Source organism: Apodemus sylvaticus, chromosome 3 (assembly GCF_947179515.1).
Source record: "Apodemus sylvaticus chromosome 3, mApoSyl1.1, whole genome shotgun sequence".
NCBI classification, from domain to species: Eukaryota; Metazoa; Chordata; class Mammalia; order Rodentia; family Muridae; genus Apodemus; species Apodemus sylvaticus.
Window position 1 is genome coordinate 110,321,508 of NC_067474.1, and position 18,534 is coordinate 110,340,041.

The 18,534-nt window shown below is 41.9% G+C and overlaps 1 protein-coding gene across 8 annotated transcripts in view; it reads left to right on the forward strand.

The window, feature by feature from the left end:
* The window catches only part of Fggy (FGGY carbohydrate kinase domain containing), a 398,632-nt gene that overhangs the window by 288,950 nt on the left and 91,148 nt on the right, over window positions 1-18,534 (forward strand). For all 8 annotated transcript variants that reach the window (XM_052176778.1, XM_052176777.1, XM_052176775.1 and 5 more), the window contains 2 exons: window positions 3,947-4,094; window positions 18,236-18,310. In XM_052176778.1, coding sequence (XP_052032738.1) covers window positions 3,947-4,094; window positions 18,236-18,310 — 223 coding nt within the window. The remainder of the gene's footprint in view (window positions 1-3,946; window positions 4,095-18,235; window positions 18,311-18,534) is intronic.

Sequence of the window (18,534 nt, forward strand, 5' to 3'; positions counted from 1 at the left end):
GGCCCAAGAAACTCCTTTTATAGTGGGGTCAGGCTACCTGGCTGTAGCCAGGTGACTGCAGGGGTGGAGTCTAGCCAGAATACTAGGGCCTGGGGCATGGTCCTATGTGACTGATGACCACAGAATTAAGGAGTTGAGAGCCTCCTGGTATCAATCTAGTGTCTAGGAGCATGGGCAAACAGCCTTCTGTCCCTCATGGATTAATTCCACCGGGTCGCTGGGGTTTAAACATAGCTCAATCAGAACATAGATTGCCTTTCACAGTCAGACCGAAAGAAAAGCAGTGATGTAAATGAATAAATAGAGTAAGAAAGTACCAAAGGTAGGTTAGCAGAAGAACTAATGTATTTAAGGGACTAGCAGAAAAGGAGACTGAGCTGGAGAAGGATTAGAAAAATTAAAAATAATAGAGTGTTCTGGGGACTTAAGGAGGAGAAGAAATAATGAGGACGGGATGAAGTGATATAAAAATGAGTGTCAGTAAAATGGGAAGAGCAGATGCCTGAGAAGAAGGAACTGGAGACAGACGGCATGGTTGCTTCTTTCTGTGATTTTCTTGTGGTGCTGGTGCTGGTGGTGGTGGTGGTATTGGTGGTGGTGTTGGTGGTATCGGTGGTGGTGTTGGTGGTATCGGTGGTGGTACAGTTGTTGTTATTGTTGCCACAGCATGTATTATTATTTTTGGCTTCTGAATATGGTCATCATAAACAAAGTAATGAAGTACCAAAGGCATGCCTCTGGAAGACTTTGTGTATTTCAAGGACTAGCAGAAGAGATTGATCTGGAGAGGTGTTAGAAAATTCGAAGAAATAGTGTTCCGGTGCTGGAAGGCAGAAAGCACACGAGGAAGGGAGGCCTGGAAGAAATAGTGTTCCGGTGCTGGAAGGCAGAAAGCACACGAGGAAGGGAGGCCTGTGAGCCTGAAGAATGAGTTGATTTGGGGTGAGAGAGAGCAGTGATTGAGGACACTATCTGCATTTAAGATTATAAGCAATACAACCTGAAATAAAATCTTGTAATGGTAAAGGAGATTAAGTACTTGTTAATGAACTGTCATTCCATAGGGCACAGGCACTGCGTGGAATCTTCGTAACCTTGTATAAGATAGAGACGACTGAATCCCATTGCAAAAGAGTAGCCTGGACTCAGGAGTTTTAGTGTTCTTGCACACCAATGAATTTGTTTTCTGATTGTTGAGACTATATGTTCTGTGTCATCCCCAATGGGACTCCCTCTGAGACAGGATATATGAGCCTGGCATTCATGTTTGGAAGGAGAACAATCCAACTGGGATCACCGTTGCTATGCTTGGAAGAGAGCAGACTGCAATTTGAGAAAGAATTGATAAAACATACAAAATGAAGCAAAGTCAAAACCAAAAACAGCATCATGCAAGGTTAAAATTATGTGAATGATGATGTGCATTAGTTATTTTAATGTCTTCCAAGTGCACTTCATTTTGAATGATAGACCCAGATAGCACACATGGTAAGGTATAATTGAAAAAGCATGCAGGGGAAGGACTGAATTCAAAGAATAAACACACAGCTGCAAGGAGGTTAGGAGTCAGAGGGGTAAGCATATGCCCCATCCCCCAGGGATCTCATTTGTGTATGAGTGGCCTTATATATGGAGGCTAAATGAATCTCACTGTTTGCAAAGACCCTTAGTAAATGGGACAATGACGAATCAATAGTAATTAGGCATATAGATTCTATTGACCCAGATGTCTGAAGCCAAACTCCCATTCTGAGATTCCCTCGAAAGGCAAATGAGAAGATTTATGGGCATTCACTTCTTTAAAGAAAAATAAATTATACTCTGGGAGCACTGATACCCTTCCTAAGGGGAGAGTGATTAGAAATAGTGCAGACTCTTGGCTTCTGATGAGAAAGGTTGTTCTTGAGATTTCTGTTATAAATATGGTTCCTGTTGGGCCAACCCAGGAAGAGCTGGGAGACAGAATGCCAGGATGTGATCATATGTATATGTTCTATCCTTCCTTTCTGTGGATGCCTCAGAGTCCCTTTCCTAAAACTGAACTGAAATAACTAAAATAGAATATTCTACAATGTGTGGGGGGGGGTCATATGGACTTTCCCTATAGTATCCCTTCTGTAAAGGATCTTAGTGATACATCCTCCCTGGACCACAGTGCAAGCTTGGCGTGTGCTCCAGGCATGGCAGGAGCTACCCCAACCAGGACTGAGCTTCTTCCCCATTAATACTGCATCCCCCTGCTAGAACTAAAGACATAGACTATAGGTGCCAATAAGGGCTGCAGCAAAGAGCTCACTGGGTAGTGCTCCCTTGGATTTGCTAATGTTACTAACAGATACCCATCAATTTGTACACTCATATGTGCAAACATCAAGTTGTTTTGGTTTTCTCCACATTTTGCACTGGAATTCCATATAAATTTTTTGCTTGCTAACAGAATTTCATTGGACCTGAATTTATAGTTCAGTGGTTAAGCATTCGGATGGCATTCTCAAAACTCTAGGCTTGATCCCCAGCACGCGCGCGCGCGCGCGCGCGCGCGCACACACACACACACACACACATGCAAAGTTTTCACTGATAGAGAGGAAGAGAGAATTTGAGACTATTTTTACAATATTTTTTTTAATTTTTTAGAAACCTACAGAAATATCATGGTATCCATGGGGATACTCCTGACATTGCAAAATATGAACTTGAAGTCAGTTTTTCTAAAGCATTTTAAAAATTCAAATTACAAATATTGGCAGAAGTATTCTAGATGCTAATCTCCTGTGGGCATTCCCCCTGCTTTAGCTCTGTGATGTTTTCTGTTCCATCTTTGGGATCTTTGGTTCCAAACTTTGGAAGGTGCATTTTCCTGAGATTCCCTAGCTACTGAACTGTGTACTGCAGTAAGACTTAACCCAGCAATGTAAGTATGGCTATACTACATTATGGGTAGGGAAACAGGCATTCAGAGAGGCTACCATAGCCAAGATAGATAATGGTGTCTGAAATTAGCAGTGTCTTCACTCCCAAGCTCATCTTCTTTTGACCTGAGAAATGTCAGTGACAAAAGGGGGTCATCCCAATTCCACCATTTTACACCTCAATCAACTAAAACTTAAAATGGGAAGACCTACACAATAGCATTTCAAAGTCATGGTTCTGAATCACACATCTAATCCTTTTTTTTTAAAAAAAAGATTTATTTATTTATTTATTTATTTATTTATTTATTTATTATGTGTAAGTACACTGTAGCTGTCTTCAGATACACCAGAAGAGGGCATCAGATCTCACTATGGATGATTGTGAGCCATCATGTGGGTGCTGGGATTTGAACTCAGGACTTCTGGAAGAGCAGTCAGTGCTCTTAACCACTGAGCCGTCTCTCCAGCCCCACATGTCTATTTCTTGGTCCTTACTGTGTGCATGATGCTCATTCATTGGAACCAGGAGCATATATTTATCGCTATTTGTCATTTCATCATTTTTACAATTAGGAAGACAGATTTAAATAAATCCTTTGCATATGTATCATATTGTACTGCAGTTTACAGAATGCTGCATGTTTGCATACATGGTCTTTGATCTTCATAATAACCCTATGAGGTAAGTTGGACAAAGATTGTGGGATGTTTCTACAGATGAAGAAGACAGTTCCCGAGCTTGGAATAACTAAACTGTCTCGTGCTCACACACCTACCAGGAGTGAAGCCAGTGTCTGAGCAGGTCTCCTGACTCCAAGCCTTTCCTCGGGGAATGCTGCTCTGGCTGGTGTGACTGTGGTGTGAGAGTGCAGGGGCCAGTTCCATACAAGAGCAGCTGCCTTGCTGAAGCCCTTGAGAGCCCTGTTTGAGTTCCTGGGTCTGATATGGAAGTGCAAATGGTTTCTTTCTGCAGAATAATTTGCTTTTTCAACCCTATCCCCTTTTAAAATCAAAATCCACTTCTCTTCCAGATGCCAGAGTATATATGCATATTTGAACAGTCACCTGGATCTGATTAAGAAGGCTCAGCCTGTGGGTTTCCTCACTGTTGATTTACATGTTTGGCCAGATTTCCATGGCAACCGGTCTCCCTTAGCAGATCTGACTCTGAAGGGCATGGTAAGTAAAAGCCAGTCCATGCACGAAGGTGAAGGCCAGCCAAGGGGTTGGAAAAATTTGGAAGACACAAAGTGAGGAGACAGGAGAAGGAGAAACAGCTAAGGAAAGATGGCCAAGAAGAGCTGGCTTTTCCCAGTTGCCTTGCTATGGTCAGGTTGCTGCTGCTCTCCCGAAAGATGTTAGCCATTGCCGTCGTCTCCAAGCCAACTCAGAGTGCCTTCGACATAGTATTTCCTGTCCTCAACTACTGCTGCATCTTTCTGCCCTGGTGTGGCTGGAAGGCCTGCCTATGTCATTTTTACATTTACATTGATTTGCAGTCATGTTTTCCGTCTCTGTCTCCAGGCTACCCGCTACCTCAGTGGTAAATATTACCACCCATGTTCCCACTTCCTGAAGCTAAATATTGGCTAGCCTGTGAGCCATAGCTATTTCAGATTTATAGCTTCAGCTAAGAATATAATTAATAACTAATATTGGAGGATCAAATCACCTCTTTTTTATTATTTTATTATTTTATTAATCATTTTATTCATTTACATTTCAGATGATGTGCCCCCTCCTGGTTACCTCTCCACAAGTTTCCCCATCCCATCCCTCCCTCTTCCCTCCCCTTTGCCTCTACGAGGGTGCTCCTGCACCCATTCACCCATTCCCACTTCACCCCTCTTGCATCTCCCTACACTGGGGCATCAAGCCTCCCTTCCTTCCCACTGATGTCAGATAAGGCCATCGTCTGCTACATATGTATCTGAAGCCTTGGGTCCCTCCGGGTGTACTCTCTGCTCTTAAGAATCTTGAAGGCTACTTTCAGTACAGAGATCTGAGCCCCCCTGCCGAGTCCAGGAGGAACTTGGTGGGCAAGCTCACACCTGAGTACAGTTACAGCACTTCCAAGCCAGGGAGCAGCTGCAGCTGTGAGAAAGGCTGGCTATTGACAACACTGGGAGCAAGGCTTCTAGATGAATGTCACATGTTAAATCTAGAGACAAGGAGAACTTTTAATTCCAAGGGACCAGATAAGAAGCCATAAAGGTCAAGTCCAGGAAGGGGAGTATAAGGAACGTCAAAATGGGAAGTGAGAATGCAGGCCGCTAACATTCGGGAGCGACATAACCATAACCAGGCCTGCTGGCTTCAGGGAGTTAAGGTTTGTGGTTAGGTTCATTAAGATTGTTTTATATGGTTTTATAATGCATCCATGGAGTTCAGAACCTCATTTTTATTACATAGTTGACCACATCATCAACTTCTGTTCCTAAAACAAAATCATGAAAAAACAAGGAAACTGGACAGGTCAAGAAAGTGTTTGTCTGGGACCTATGAAGCATGTCTATGAAATAAAGAGTGAGCTGGGCCTCTGACTTCAAATGAGGAGGCAGTGGAGACCTATTAGAGGTAGACACAGCTATACTTGCTGCTTTCTGGTAACCAACACATGCAAATTTTTGGGTAGGTAGGGATATAACTTATACAAGTAAAACAAAATACTTAGCAGGAAAGACAAATGGCTGAAGCGAAATGCAGCTGGAGGAGCTCAAGGTGTGGTTTTACCTGTTCCTGAGATGGCCCCAAAGCAGAGCCAGGCCGTGTGGTAGGTGAACATGGCTCTGAGGCAACAGACTGACAGCCTGCCCTAACTACCATTTGTCAGACCCAGCCTCAACACTCGGCATGCCAAGCTGTCAGATTTCATGGTTCCTGGTGATTTATTTCATCTGTTTCTTAAAATCAAGCCTGGCATCCAAAGACCTAAGAATTCCCCACATTAGGTCATTATAATCCGCGTGGCCACATGCAGAATATTTCTAGGAGTTAATGGAGTGCCATTGCCTTAAATGAGTAAATATATGCTCAGCACAGGGCTCTTACAGGGAAACACGGGCACGGCTATGTCCATAAATCCTGTTGAGCTTGCTTTGTACAGAAGTTTTACTGTCTTATAAACACACCTTTTGTTTGATGTTTCGTAACAGCACTTTCCCTCTATATCTGTCCTTGGTTGGGCCTGGCTTGTATCAGATATTACTATATGAGGTTGCATAACAACAGTACGTGGATAAAAGGGGACCCAGACAGGATGGAAGAAAGTCTGTTCTGACTAACGGCCCAACATGCTCTCTCTTCACTTCAGGTTTGAATAGCACCAGAACAAACCTGTTGAAATTATTCTGTAATTGTGTTCATCCTTCTGCCTGAATGTGCACCGTTTTTTTTTTTCTACTCACATACTATAGAGTCCACATTATTACTACATCCATTATACTTTTGCTAGTCCTAAATCTCATGCATTCATTCCCCAAACATACTTTGTCCACACTCATTGCAATGAGATAAAACACCAAAACCTTAAGGACTTCAGTTGAAATGCACATCATTTACATATTTTTAAAAAAGCCAGGTGTGACCATGAGCAAGGAGGCTGCAAACCCAGAACTATAGGGCAGAGAGACAGGAAGATCACTGGAGCCTACATTCTAGAAATGCAGCTCCAGACTTAGGGAGACTACCTCAGTGAATAGAGGGACAGAGCAGGACACTTGAGGTTGATATCTTTCTTTGGCCTCTGCATGCACCTGCAAACACTGGAGCACATGTACCTGCACACTCTCACACAGATTTAATTTGTTAGTAAGTGTCAGGCACTGCTAACAATACAGAAAGTGCAATGATTCCTGTATGTGTAGAGCAGCTTTAAAGGACGGGGAGAAGCACTTGGTAACATGCTAACAGCAACTGCTATTGTTGGGACAACACTATTAGAATCAGAACCACAGGGAGTTTGTTCTTTGGGCTCCAGAATTTTTTCTGTGGGCACATATAAGTACTGAGTATGTCCTCAATGGTAATTTATGGAAACATGGAGATAATAAAGAGGCCTTTTATCACTCCAGGAAAAATATTGCAGATGACCAACTTACTAATAGCAAATTATCATGTGGTTTCAGGTTCTAACTATATAGATGAGAAGTAGTTAATACTACTACTAATGTCCAAATAAATTAAAATGTGCTGTGAATTTAGTGCACTTAGCAATGTATTTGTTGTAATCAGTAGCAGGTGTGATAGTAACCAGACAGGATCCCCACCCTCTGCAGTCACTGATGCTGATGGAGGCTGAGTGAACGGGCCAGGAACAGATGGGGTCAAGGTCTTGTCTGTGTGCCAGGCAGTGGTGGTCTACCTCAGCCCTGCAAAGATAGGCAAAGAAAACGATTCATAGTCCACTAACCTGGGTCTATGTGAAAATAGGAAGAGGCAAATCCACATATGCAGTTAATGGAGCCTAGGGTACATTCTGGAAAATTCATACATATAGCTCCTGCACACGGGTCCCACAGGAAAAATGTGGCAAACTAGAAACAAAAAACAACACTTTGAGCATGCAGCAAAGGCCTCGTCAATATTAGCTACTATCGTGGTGTACACAATATTATTTCATTTTCATTTCTTTTGTTTGTTTTTCTGTATTTGTTTTGTTTTTATTTTGTTTGTTTTGTTTTTGCATATCCATGAAATAGAGCCAACATTTAGAGGAAGGCTGAGGAAAGAGGCCGCTGAGCTGGCTCCGAGTGGAGCTGCCAGGAGTCAAACCTGCCGACTTGAATTCAGCCCCCTGGGCTCACACAATGGAAGGACAAAACTGAGTCCTTGACTTTGTCTCCAACCTCCATACCCATGATAAATGTGTATATGTATGTGTGTGTGTGCGTGTGTGTGTGTGTGTGTGTGTGTGTGTGTGTGTGTGTGCATGTGTGTGTGTGCATGTGTATGTATGTATGTATGTGTGTATGTGTGTTTGTGTATGTGGTATATATTTATATATACATATATATCTTATTCTCAAATATTATATGTGTGTGTATGTGCATGTGTGTGTATGTATGTGTGTAGGAAGAGGCAAATCTATATACACAGTCAATGAGGTTGAGAGTCCATTCTGGGAAACTCATACATATTCATCAAAATATTGCATATATTTATATTTAAGAATAAATTAGGATGAGTGGACAGCTAAATGAAAGAAAGGGGAAATGATCATGACCATAAGACTACCAAAACTGCAATAATGGAGCTGAAACTTGCATCAAAAGCAACAGAGGCTGAAAGAAAATCAGAGATTCCATAGACTTAGTGTGTGCATGTTTTAAACTTACTGTATTAAAAAAGCATACTGTGAGTGTTTTTATTTGTATGTCAGTTACTTGCATCAAGGGAGTCCTTACAGTCAGTTATTCCAGTCTTTTTTTTTTTTTTTTTTTTTAAAATGAGGAGGAGCAGTGAGTTTCCCAAGGTCAGAGAGTCAAGAAGGACTAACATTTTAGTGGAAGTGTAAACCGTATTGTTTTGTTTGTTTGTTAGTATTGATCCCCCCCCCCATAAGATGAAGTATGCATGTTGCTGGACTTTGCAAACTGCACTGAGAGCTACAAACAGGGAGCCCATATTGGTGCATTGGGTTGGATCATCCTCAACCTAGTTCTTGCTATACTGCCCTTGTCACCAGTCTGTCAGCCATCCCCAATTCTGCTCTGACCATAGTCTTTGAGTTAAGCTCTGAGCCTGCCTTTCCTTTGTAGTAGTTGAGTCCTTCTTCTCAGCCTTGCATCTCAGGTTACAGAAATGCTTGCCATTTCTGGTTGTATGTTTCTTTTCTACTTCAGGGCCTGTGTTCATAAGAGCAGGACAGGACCCAGACATCCCATTGTGCTCAGGAACATAATTTTCTTTGCTTCTGGCAACATTTATCTCTCTGCCATGGGGCCAGCTGTTTCCTCTTCCCTTTAATGACATGTACAGCTGAAAAAGAGGTGCTGGAGGCTGGGGTTGGGGTGGAAATATATCCGGACTAAGTAGATACCATTTTCTCTTTGTTACTTGGTAAGTAAAATGAGGCAGAGTTGTTTTGATCATTATCTAAAAGAAACAGAACAGTGGTTAATTATAATCTGCATGAGAACATTAGTGATTCTACAGTTTCTTATAAGATAAAAGAAAGGCTTGCTTATAGCCAAGCATGAGGGTCTGTACCTGTAATCCCAGAGCTAGGAAGATGGAGTCAGGAGGATCAGGAATACAAGGGCATCCTCAGTTTTTTAGAGAATCCACAACCAGCTTCAAAGGAGAGGGAGGAGGGGAGAGGGGAGAAAGAAGAAAAGAAAAGCAATGCTTGCTTTAAAAGTGAAGAAGTGGGGTGGACACATGCATACCAGGAGAGATGTAGCTAAACATCACTAAGAATGGTTTCATGGGGGGGTTGTTTTGTTTTGGGTTCCCCCCCCCCCACGGGGCAGGGGAGAGTTGGTTTTGCTATTTCTTTGTAGGGTTGTTTTTATTCTGAGTGGAAGTTTGAGTGGTTCTTCATTGCTTTGAAGATATGCAGCATGTATAGTTTGAAATCGCACTGGTATTTGCATCTTAACTTGAAAGGACATTAGAACGTGACACTGGCAGGTTCATTGCATGATGTCAGTCAGTTCAAAGAGGCTGAAGTGGCCCAGATATTTTCCAAGGTCATTGCCAAGTGAGAAATGCCCAACAGCAGGCAAACAGCGTGTTTGCAACCAGTGACTCTGAATCTATACTGTCTGCCTAAAGGCCCCTTTGCCAGCTGTGTATCTTCAAGTTAGTCTCAGAACTGACTGGAACTAACAGGTGAACAGCCAGAAGACCAGCTGGAGAAATTGCTAATGCTTTATTGTGTCACAAGATATGTAATTCTATGCACTTCCTGTGGATATAGACATGGATACTCTCTACCCCTAGTTCCTTGACCTACAGCTTTCTCATCAAGAACAGAAATGCTAATCTCCACCCTGCCCAATGACTAGTACAATAGTTATTCAGAAAGTCTCTTTCTCTCTGTGTGTGACTAGGATTTAGTCTCACATTGATATAACCTGTTTAGATGGTGGTAATTTAAGATATTTGCTTAAATTATTTTCCTGAAATACTCATGCAGAGAAGAAAATGGAGTCAGAGACATGAACAGGCATGAATACACAGCAGCTAATGTGTAACATTCAGTGGTCACATTAGTTGTAGTGTATTTCCTGTTTCAAATTGGACTATTACACAACTCTGAGCAGGAAATTACATTCTAGTTCTCTAATGACCTGCATGGTACCATCAGCCATTCCATGCTCAGACTGTGGGAAGATAAGTATTGGTCCAAGGGCTGTTCAGAGTAAGGAAAGAAGCCTTACAAGGACTTAGCTAGACCTCGGATGTTTGTCAGAAGCCCAGAGCTCAGCCAGAGATAACACGGTAAAGACATAGGGGTGTGTGTGTGTGTGTGTGTGTGTGTGTGTGTTGTGTGTGTGTGTGTGTTGTCAGGTACTCAGCTGAGAATTTGCAAGAACTCAAGAAAAGCCAGTGTCTCATGCCTTTTTGGGATAAGTAGAAGCTTCTGAGCTAATCAAAGCATGTTGTAAGTGACCCATGTTAAGCATCAGCCTTAAACATGCCTTAACATGCTAATTTTTGTTTTTTTAGCACTGTTTTACTCCGATATTTATTCATATTATTTTTATTTATGAAGAAAATCAAATCCTGTGATATATTCATCCACATTATTATTCAACTAGCTTTCAGATAATCTGTTACTTACAGAAGTGATTGATTTAGTGATTTTGAATAGGGCCCATTTCTTAGGGGTTTGCTGATAAGCTTGTAGCCTTACCTGTCTTCACCATAACTCTTCGAGATAATATTGATGATTTAAACAAATAGAGAAACTGAGGATGGAGTAATGTAGGCAGTTTGTTGACTAGAGAAAATAGCAGATTTCGGATTAGGACCCATTCAGTTCAAATTTGTATCACATTCTCTCTCTCTCTCTCTGTCTCTCTATCTCTTTGTCTGTCTGTCTGTCTGTCTGTCCCTCTCTCTCTCTCTCTCTCTCTCTCTCTCTCACACACACACACACACAACACACACACACACACACACACACACACACACACACACACACACACACACGCACATGATTTACTTGTTAATTTTATATGCATTGGTATTTAGCCTGCATGTGTGATCGCATGAGGGTGTAGATTCTCTGGAACTGGAGTTACAGTTGTGAGTAGCCACGTGGGTACTGAGAATTGAATCCAGGTCCTTTTGTAGAATAGATAAGTGGTCTTAAATGATGAGCCATCTCTCTTGTCCCCAGAAGTATTCTTTAATTTTAATAAAATGTCAGTAACATAAAACTAATATTTTTTATTGAATATAATCTTCATTTACATTTCAAATGCTAAAACCTTTCCAGGTTTCCCCCTCCCCGAAAACCCCCAGTACCTTCTGCCACCCCCTGCCTACAAGTATATGCCCCTCCACCTGACCCACTCCCACCCCCACCCCTGATTTCCCTTTGTTGGGGAACCTATTAAGCCTTCACCTGACCAAGGAACACTCTTCCCACTGATGCCCAACAAGGCATTCCTCTGCCACATTTTTGGGTGGAACCATGTGTACCCCTTGATTGATGGTTTAGTCCCTGGGAGTCCTGGGGTGTCTGGGTGGCTGACATCATTGTTTTTCCCATGGGGCTGTAAACCCCTTCAGCTACTCTGGACCACCCTCCAACTCCTCCATGGAGGACCCCACACCCAGACCAATGGTTGGCTACTAGCATCTGCCTGTGTATGTGTAAGGCTCTGACAGGGCCCCTCCAGAGACAACCATGGCATGCTCCTTTTGGTATGCACTCCATAATAGTGTCAGGGTTTGGCGACTGTTTATAGGATGAATCCCCAAGTAGGGCAGTCTCTGCATGGCTTTTCCTTCAGTCTCTGCTCCACACTTTGTCTCCTTTATTGATCCTGTGAGTATTTTGTTCCCTTTCTCAAAGGAACCAAAGCAAACCACTTCAGTCCTCTTTCTTGAGCTTCCTGTGGTCTGTAAATTGTAAACCTATTAAAAAATGGGGTACAGAGTTAAACAGGGAATTCTCAACTAAGGAAACTCGAATGGCTCTGAAGCACCTAAAGAAATGTCCAGCATCCTTAGTTATCAGGGAAATGCAAATCAAAACAACACTGAGATTCCACCTCACACCGGTCAGAATAGCTAAGACGAAAAACTCAGGAGACAGCAGATGCTGGAGAGGATGTGGGGAAAGGGGAACACTTCTCCATTGTTGGTGGGATTACAGGCTGGTAAAACCACTCTGGAAATCAGTTTGGGGATTCCTCAGAAAATTAGACATAGTACCTGCTGGCCCAGCTATACCACTCCTGGGCATATACCCAGAAGAAGCTCCTACATCTTCTAATAAGGACACATGCTCCACTATGTTCATAGCTGCCTTATTTATAATAGCCAGAAGCTGGAAAGAACCCAGATATCCTTCAGCAGAGGAGTGGATACAGAAACTGTGGTATATATACACAATGAAGTAGTATTCAGCTATTAAAAACAATGAATTCATGAAATTCTTAGGCAAATGGATGGAACTAGAAATGTCATCCTGAATGAGGTAACCCATTCACAAAAGAACACATATGGTATGCACTCACTAATAAGCGGATGTTAGCCCAAAAGCTTAAAACTAATATATTAAGGCTTTGAGTATTTTGTTACACTTTGAATTCTGTTTTTAATTTATGTACAGTTTCTTTCTATTTTCTTATCTTTTCAAAATTATATCACTGAATCACCTTTTCTTAATAACCAGTGGTTCTCAACCTTCATAATACTGTGACCCTTTAACACATTTCCTCTTGTTGTAATGACCCCCCAACCATAAAATTATTTTGTTACTACTTCATCACTGTAATTTTGCTACTGTTACAAATGGTAATGTAAATATCTGTAGTTTTCGATGGCCTTTGATAACCCCTACTAAAGAATCATCTGATACTCCAGAGGGGTCACAACCCACATGTTGAGAATCACTGCACATAACTCTTTATTTTTCCTGTGTATACTTAACACCAGATAAAGCCAGAGGTACACTAAGAGTGGACATTTCCTAGCAGTGTGTCTGACAGAAGCTTGAGGGGCTATCACATAGAATCTTCTGCAGTGGTCCAGAAGAGAAATATTGGGAAGAACTAAGGCCTGAGGACCAAAAATGTGATCCAGGTGGACATGAGACTGGAGACAGGGATAGAACACTACTTGTACAGAACCACTTTGCATGCAGGGGCCAGAACACTTTGGGAACTGGTGCATGTACACATCAAAATGGCTTCTGCTGAGCCTCCGAAGGTGTAAAGTGCCAGTGTGTCACATCAGTTAAGCAGTGGTAGAAGGTCACTGGAAGAGTATCAGCCCATCATCTCCATCTAATGTGTGTGTTCACTGCACCATGACTTTAGCCGTGTATACTTATCTATCATTTCACAGTTCCGCATCTCAGATGTCCAAGCTGCCCCTCCTCCAGTTTCCCTGCTGTAGTGTTCACATGACCAAAAGCTGAGACTCCTATTGGAAGGCTCTGGGAAAAATATGCTTTCCATCCCATCCAAATTCCAGCAGAGGTAGGACTAATAGCCTGGTTTCCCTGTAGGCAGCCGGGATTCCTGCTCAGCTTCTAGATGCCTTCCTGCATTCTTAGACTCAGGACCTTCTGCCTGTCTCCCCAAGGCAGTAAGGCCATCTCATATTTTGAGCTTTCCTCCTTTTCATTTCTGTCTCTTGCCCTCTGCCCTCTGCCTTCCTCTTTTACATATCTTTGTGGGCTCTTCTGCCTTTCTCTTCTGCTTTTCAGTGTCCATGTGATAAATCAGAATAAGCACTCCCATATATGGTCAACTGGCTGGTGACAGATGGTTTCTGCCAATTTCTTTATAGCTGAATATATACATCAGTGTTTCCACAGTCAGAAGGCAGGGATCTTTCTACTGCTTCCTCCCATGCTGTGGTGGTGCATTTGTCTTCGGTCCCTAAGTCTCCGTGGGTTTTAAGCAGAGTGAAGTGTCTGCCTGCCTGGACTCCCACAGCTACGGTCCTCCCAGGCTTCTGCTCGCTTCCATTCCCTAGTCCCTCTCTTCCCCCAGATGTCTGCTAGACAATTTTCTTTGATCTCCGTCACCAACTGCCTTCTTTACTGACTGAGGAAACAGTTTGGAGCCACCATTTTATTCTTAAAGTCGTCCACTTAATTCCCGAGTGGTTCCCCTCGCCAAGCTCTAGGAACCTAGAATATCTCTGCCTAGTCTTTGACAGTTTTCAGGAACCCTTAGAGAAATGTTTCCTACAGCACCTCTGTAACAAACATACATAATTTTTATTCCTTTAACAACTTGGAAGGAAAATATAACTAAATTGCTATTATTATTACTAAATTGCTAGTCTTTATCAGAAACAGATTTTGAAATTTTTGAATTTTGGACTATTTGAATGTATCTAATGTGATATTTTGGAGATAGTACCCAAGTTCAAAATTGAACTTCATTTAGGTTTTGAGAATACTTTATATACATAGCCTGAAGATAATTTCATACAATAGTCATAATAATTTTTTCATCAAACTGATTTGTGGTGGGAAGCCCCTTTTACACAAGAGCCAAAAGAAATAAAATGTGCACACCATCACAATTCTCCCATGGGCCTTACATTTGACTGTCTCACTTCAACATTCAAAATAGGCAATGCATATTTATAAGCATACTCTTTCCACTTATGCTTCCTTTCAACTTCCTCTTATCAACAGAATCAAATCAGTCAGCCTTCGGCTGAAGGATAAAGCTCATTTGGCCTGTCCCAGCACACACACACACACACACACACACACACACACAGCGTCACATGGCATCTCTGGCAATCCTAGGCATTCACCTTGCACAACAATCATTCTAAGTCTTCTTCATCCTCTTGAGTGATCCACATGGCACACATTCCATAGATAGTACCATCTTGGACTGATTTGCCAGGGCAGAACTGAGAGAGTGAAACAGACTTCCTGGACAGCTGCCCTGTTGTCTCCACATGCATATGAGGTGAGAGGTCAAGGTTGTCAAGCTTCCAATCACAGTGTTTCTTTGCTTCAGGGAGAAATGGCTCTCATGGAGTCTCACTCCAGCTCCAGCCCTGGTATGAAGGGATGCAGGAGGTGGCTGAGGGGCTGTGCTTGCTGCTTCGCCTTTTTTTTTTATTCGATATACTTTTTTATTTACATTTCAAATGATTTCCCCTTTTCTAGCCCCCCACTCCCCGAAAGTCCCATAAGCCCCCTTCCATCCCCCTGTCCTCCCACCCACCCCTTCCCACTTCCCTGTTCTGGTTTTGCCGAATACTGCTTCACTGAGTCTTTCCAGAACAAGGGGCCACTCCTCCTTTCTTCTTGTATCTCATTTGATGTGTGGATTATGTTTTGGGTATTCCAGTTTTCTAGGTTAATATCCACTTATTAGTGAGTGCATACCATGATTCACTTTTTGAGTCTGGGTTACCTCACTTAGTATGATGTTCTCTAGCTCCATCCATTTGCCTAAGAATTTCGTGAATTCATTGTTTCTAATGGCTGAATAGTACTCTATTGTATAGATATACCACATTTTTTGTATCCACTCTTCTGTTGAGGGATACCTTGGTTCTTTCCAGCTTCTGGCAATTATAAATAGGGCTGCTATGAACATAGTAGAGCATGTATCCTTATTACATGGTGGGGAATCCTCTGGGTATATGCCCAGGAGTGGTATAGCAAGATCTTCTGGAAGTGAGGTGCCCAGTTTTCGGAGGAACCACCAGACTGATTTCCAGAGTGGTTGTACCAATTTGCTTACCAAACATGTGAAAGATCTGTATGATAAGAACTTCAAGACTCTGAAGAAGGAAATGGAAGAAGACCTCAAAAAATGCTTCGCCTTTGATGTGCTTACTCAATGTGATAGATGTCTTCTAGGACTCCCTCCCAAGAAGGATGTTGCCTTTTTGAATGACTACCTTGTTTTCCCTTTCAGAAGAGCTATTTGCATTTTACCTGTCCTCTTTTTGCTGCAGCTACTGTCAAGCTCAAGAGTTATCCATTGATTACCTTAGTTGTAGTTTCTAGAAGGCTCCCCTCTATAAAATGTCCCTTTCCTCTGGAGGTGCTAGAAATTTACAGAAAGGGCCACGGGATCTTTTTGCTCAAACACTAACGGCTTTGGTAGTTCTTACATGTATTTACTAATTATTAAAAAAAAATTAAATACAACTATGTCATATTCTTTTATGTCTTCATGTTTTTAGTAATTGAGAAAGATATCAGAATGAGCTATATTATTCACACTGTAACATAAAATTTAAGTTATCTAATGACTACAGATGAGGAAATGCTCCTGCAATACAAATGGACCCAATACCTTATCTGCCATCACACATTATCTGGATTTGGTCTTGTACACCCACCTGTGGTTCATCCATGCAGAGGATCATGGCCTGATCCACTTCCAATTGCTGTCTGGAGGAAGGCATCTTACTCACCCAGCTCCAGATGGGAGCCCTAAGGTGCAGTGCATTCAGCTGCCCTGTGAGACAAAGGGCAAAGGGTGAGCAGGCGTCCACATATCTATCAGCAGTGATCACAGCCCAGGCCTCTGTGTGCTGTGCTGTAGGTGTCTTGTCCTGTGCATTCACTGGAGGTGACCTGTGACAAGGCTGCATCTATTTTATCCTGCCACATTGAGTGGCTTATCTTTATTTACACAAGGAATTTTGTGAGTTTCTAGAATCTGTTTGTACCACAGTCTCATAAGAAGCATTCCTAGGATCAGGAAGGGCAAGAGTGGGGACTTAGGAACTGGGGACATCAAGTAAGTTCCTCACCATGTCTAATGACTTCTTTTTTTCTTGAATCTTTTAAGCAAATATTCTCTAATCCCTACTAATATTTAAGCATCCAAGCAGTAATTATTGTCATACAAGGATCAGACATCAGGAGAAAGACTTGTATAGACAGAATCTTTATGTACTATGTGGAAGCAATATGAACTGTCAATAAAAATCCTATGTCCAATGAGCTCAGGAAGGATTAGAAGGCAGGACACTGGCAGAGAGAGATAGGATTCTGGGAAATAGTCAAGCAGGAAAGATTTGCCCAAAGGCTGATCGAGACAGACAACTAAACCCCTAGGAGAGGTAACTAACCACTTGGCATGACTTAGACTAGTTTAAACAGGATAATTGAGTTATGAGTAACAGAAAGGAGCCAAAGCTATTTTCCAGGAATTTATTATATATAAGAAGTCTCAGAGACATTATTTCAAAGAACAAAGAGACTGGGTGCAAAAGCCAGGTGAGGCCAAGTGAGGTGGTTCATTGAGTGATCACACTTGCTGTCCAGTCTAACAAATGGAGTTAGATCCTCAGGACCCTATGGCCAGAGAAAAAAATCAGCTTCCAAAAGTTGTCCTTGGACACATATAAATCACAAGCATGCATGCACATAAATAGACCAGTTTCTCTTTTTCTAAAGTGAAATTGATCTAAGGTAGATCATTTTCTCTTTTGATGCCCACAAGGTTGAAGACGACATCTGCCTGTACCCTCTCTAAAGATCCTGTAAGAACACTGACACAGAGATAGGAAAGGAGTCTGTAAACAAGCTGACTGTACCACAGCCAGTGTCCATTCATCTCTGCAATCTCTGAGAAATTGACCTGGTTATATGGGCCTAATTGATTTTAATGGGATTCCTTTGTAAACCGTAGATTCTAAATTATCTCGCAGTAGGTATAACATCTGGAGGAGTCATATTATTTACCCTCAATAACCCTTGGGTACTGTCACATTAAGTTCTGACAGAAGCTGAATTCACAGGCATCTTACAGCTACATGCCAACTATTCATGTTTTATTTCATATAAACCACAGAAGATACTTACTTATAACACCTTTATTCACATTTAATTTCATTTAAAAACTATCAAACATAATCTTATGAGAGGTTTGTTTGTTTTTAATTTTGGTTTGGTTTGGTTCAATCTGAGGACAAAGAATTTTTTTGGCATAGAGGAGGGATTTTTTTTTTTCCAAGTTTGAAGTTTAAAGAATTTAGGAAACATTCCAAGATGTTCAGCTCACAAAATCAAGGGATTTGCATACGAACTTGTTGCAGCCAGAGCAAGTCAGAGCATGCTCAGTCCATCAAGGCTCTCTCTGTGTATATCAGCGGCTTTTGGTTCCTTATCTGTCTCTTCTTCCTCCCTACAGGTCACTGGATTGACACTGTCTCAGGACCTTGATGATCTGGCCATCCTGTACCTGGCCACTGTTCAAGCCATTGCTGTAAGATACTTTAATGAAATGTCATAAACAAAGCAAAACAAAATGAAACTTTGTGCTATCAATATGTTCTGAGCCACAATATCTCTGAAAAGGCACCACAAGGCTTTTGTGGACATTAGAATTATTAATTCAATTAGAAGAAAGGTTGCCACAAGAGTTGTTTGCCTTGTCAAGGTGACAAGGATTCTTACCTGTTTTCAAGATAGAGTAACAAAAATGGAAGC